General features: G+C 35.0%; 1 protein-coding gene across 1 annotated transcript; it reads right to left on the reverse strand.

The window, feature by feature from the left end:
* Positions 1–1,187: 1,187 nt before the first annotated feature.
* LOC105792044 (uncharacterized) lies at positions 1,188–2,822 on the reverse strand. Its single transcript, XM_012620410.2, has 4 exons — positions 2,035–2,822; positions 1,869–1,940; positions 1,728–1,773; positions 1,188–1,637 (listed from the first exon to the last, which is right to left on the reverse strand). Exons 1-3 carry the CDS (start codon positions 2,629–2,631, stop codon positions 1,768–1,770), a joined length of 675 nt encoding a protein of 224 aa, XP_012475864.1. The 5' UTR covers positions 2,632–2,822; the 3' UTR covers positions 1,188–1,637; positions 1,728–1,767.
* Between the last annotated feature and the right edge of the window lie 498 nt (positions 2,823–3,320).

The following is a 3,320-nucleotide window of genomic DNA, read 5'->3' on the forward strand; positions in this document are numbered from 1 at the left end:
TGACCATTTGAACACCTCTACTTTTAAGAAAGCTCCATGTTTTCTTAAATTGATAAAAAGGCATGCTTGATGTAATAATACTTTGAAGAAATTAGGATAAAATATGAAAACTAAAAGAACATTACATGGTATATGGTAAAAGTATCATGGAGATCCTCTACTCAAAAATGAACAAATTAATCATTGTACTTCAGATCAAAAAGCAAACTAGTCCTTTTATTAAAAATTCCATTCATTTTAGTATTAAAACTAATCTTTATACATCATCATGTTATGTGTAACTATTTAGTTATTCCATCAATCACGCCAATTTTTAGTAAAAATGAAAGGAACTTTTAACAAAAAAAGTTGTTCACTCTTCGATCTAATATACAACGACTAATTTACTTATTTTTGAGTAAAAGAAGTAAAATACAATTTAACTCCCAATATAAATTATTGTACAGTTTTCATGCAACTACTGTACAATGGAAAAAAGGTGATTTGGAGATGATGAAGTGAGATAGTCTTTTAAACTTTTGGTTTATAGTTGTAAACTTGTAGTTAATTATTCATAGCAAAAATGGCAGGATTAATGATTTTCTTTTTTTTTCCCTCTCTTTTGGGCAAGAATCAGATAAAACATCCAGCAAAACTAGGCACTTTCAACTTTATAAAAGGTCACTCTTTTTCTGGTAATCAGTAATGAATATGCTTCTAATTTACTAACTATTAAGACATCAAAACAGAGGCTTGTTGACAGAAAAAACAGAACAAATATGACACTATTATGTTTGCTTTGGATATAAGAAGTGTTCACACAACAATTCATCGCCCAATCATAGAAAAAGAACCCAGTGGATAATAATGTGTTACTTCAAGACAGATTAAGATGATTTTTAAGGTCCTGTGAGTACTGAAACCCAAGTTTCCATTTTTATTATCATCTCACAAGTGCTTAAAGATCCTACATGAAACACAAGCTGACAAAATATTCAAACTTGGGCCATTCAAATTGTCATGTAAGATGTATAGAATTCATCTTGTCAACTGCCATTCAATTTTGACCAAATCAAAATGCATAATATAGCAACAACAATAAAGATTTCTTCATGCTAAGATGTCATATTTAGTCAAAGCAAATATATATATAATAAACTAAAATTAGAACCTTCTCAGAGTGTTCCTGCTGGTGAGGCTCGTATGTATAGAGGAAGGCGCTCTTCCAGATAAAAGGAAGAATGCAGTACCTTCAATATTAAAGTTAAGCATCCGATTACGGATTGCAAATTAACTACACAGCTTGAAACTCTGCCCCCCACCGATGTAGGGAAGCCTGTCAAACATCGTAAGCAATCAACAAATTAGAAAATCTACAAAACCCAACATCCCAGAATCGGAATACTTATTTGGCATAGCGAAATCAAAAGCTTTGAAAGAAACTCTCTCTATTTCATCCATATTGCTGTTCATATTTGGTGTCTTAAACTAAAACTCTAACCCTACTCTTCCCTTTGCACAACACATATAAGAAATTAAATATCTTCTCATACTTTTCCTTTACAAACGTCATATTTTCATTATACCTCAAAAAAATTGAGGTCTCAAATGTGCCAAACCCCTACAAAGCTCCCAGATTTGCAAGTTCTATCCATCCCCTGCAAACACCATCACCAAACTATTTCAGCTGCAGACTTTGAAATTTAACTAAAAAAATCCCACAAAGTTAAAAGAAATTTAGAGACAACCTTTCATATTTTGTAATCTGTTTTGCATCTAACAATAGATCTATTTCTGCAGATAAACAAGTTAAAAGAGATTTCGGTTATGAGCTACTGAAATCCTAAATACAAACAAGTTCACATGAAAATTTAGATAAAGCAACAAACCTTAACAGGAGCATCAGCAATACGGTAAGCATCAGCCGTCGTACCAACCAACCATAACCCAGGGAAAACATTCTAAAAAGTCCACAAAAAAGAAGAAGAAGAAGATAGATTAAGTGATTATCAGAAATTTAATGAGAAACGAAAACCCAGAAATATTAATCCTTACATCAAGCTGTTTCTGAATATTCTTTGGCCTTTTCTTGGGCCTTCTTGCAGGTCTTGATCCTGTTATAACAAAGATGTCTTCCTCAATCTCTTCCTTTGATAAAGCTATCCAGAACTTCCTTTTTTCTTTCTTTTCTGCAACTCCCCCATTTTCAGCGAAACCCCTTAATCTCATCGACTTCGGACCCACCGTTTCACTCGTCTTTTCCGCCGCCGATGTCACTACCGCCGCCGACGTCTCCATCACCACTTTTCTAGGTCTCAAATTCCATGGTCTCTGCACAGTCTCCTCCTCATCTTCTTCAGCTTCATTTTCTCGCGGCTTTGATGACTCCTCTTCTCGCTGCTGTTGTTGTTCTTCTTCGCGGTGGCTTTGTTTGATGGGTTTCGGTGGGGGAGGAAAGGATGAGCGGTGAATGCGGGTGGAGCGTGACCCGACACGCGTCGGACGAAGGCGGTCATGGTCCGAGTCGGATTCAGGAGAACGGCTGTGATCGGCGGTGGCAGCGGATGAACTACCACCTCCGTGGGCCCCCCATTTAAGAAACGGAAAGTTGAAGTTGTGTAAAGGCTGAGACTTTATCGGTGCAGTAGCCATAAAAAATAACAAAACGAGAACGAACAAAGTAACAACTGCACATAAACGACCAACACTTCTTAAAAGATGAGAAATGAGAAAGAAAACAGAGCACGGTGGAGGAAGTGGCGGAGCAAAGGAAGAGCAACCCTGAAAGATGAGGAGGAAGAAGAAAGAAATATCAAATATGTTCGTTGAAGAAATGGACTTCAATTTTTTTTCGTAGGTCACTTATACAAAAGCGAGATCACCCGGGGACCGGGTTTTTATGTTATGACTGTTTTAGGCTTGATGTTCCATTTATTTACGTTGTGTACCGGTAGGAAAAGGGAGAGGTCTTCATGGACTGGATTCTCTATATTTATATTTATTTTAATTTAATAATTTTAAATTTTTTTAATATTTATATTATTGTAATACTATATATTGTTATAGATTTAATTTTTATGTGTTGTAAGTTACATAATATATAAAAATAGTATAATATAAAAAATTACAAATTTGAAAATAGGTCAGGTTAGGGCTGGAACCGGGTGTTAAATGTTCAAGCCCAAAGCTTACTCATATTTTAAACGAGTTTAATTTTTTACCCAAGTCCATTTTTTTAGTCTAATCTTTTTTATTCAAACTCTTTCAAATATCAAATGAGCTATTCCGACCTTTGAAAAACCACAACTCTGATGTCCTAATTTTGGAAGTTTGGCTTCAGG

This window comes from Gossypium raimondii, chromosome 8 (genome assembly GCF_025698545.1).
Source record: "Gossypium raimondii isolate GPD5lz chromosome 8, ASM2569854v1, whole genome shotgun sequence".
Lineage (NCBI taxonomy): Eukaryota > Viridiplantae > Streptophyta > Magnoliopsida > Malvales > Malvaceae > Gossypium > Gossypium raimondii.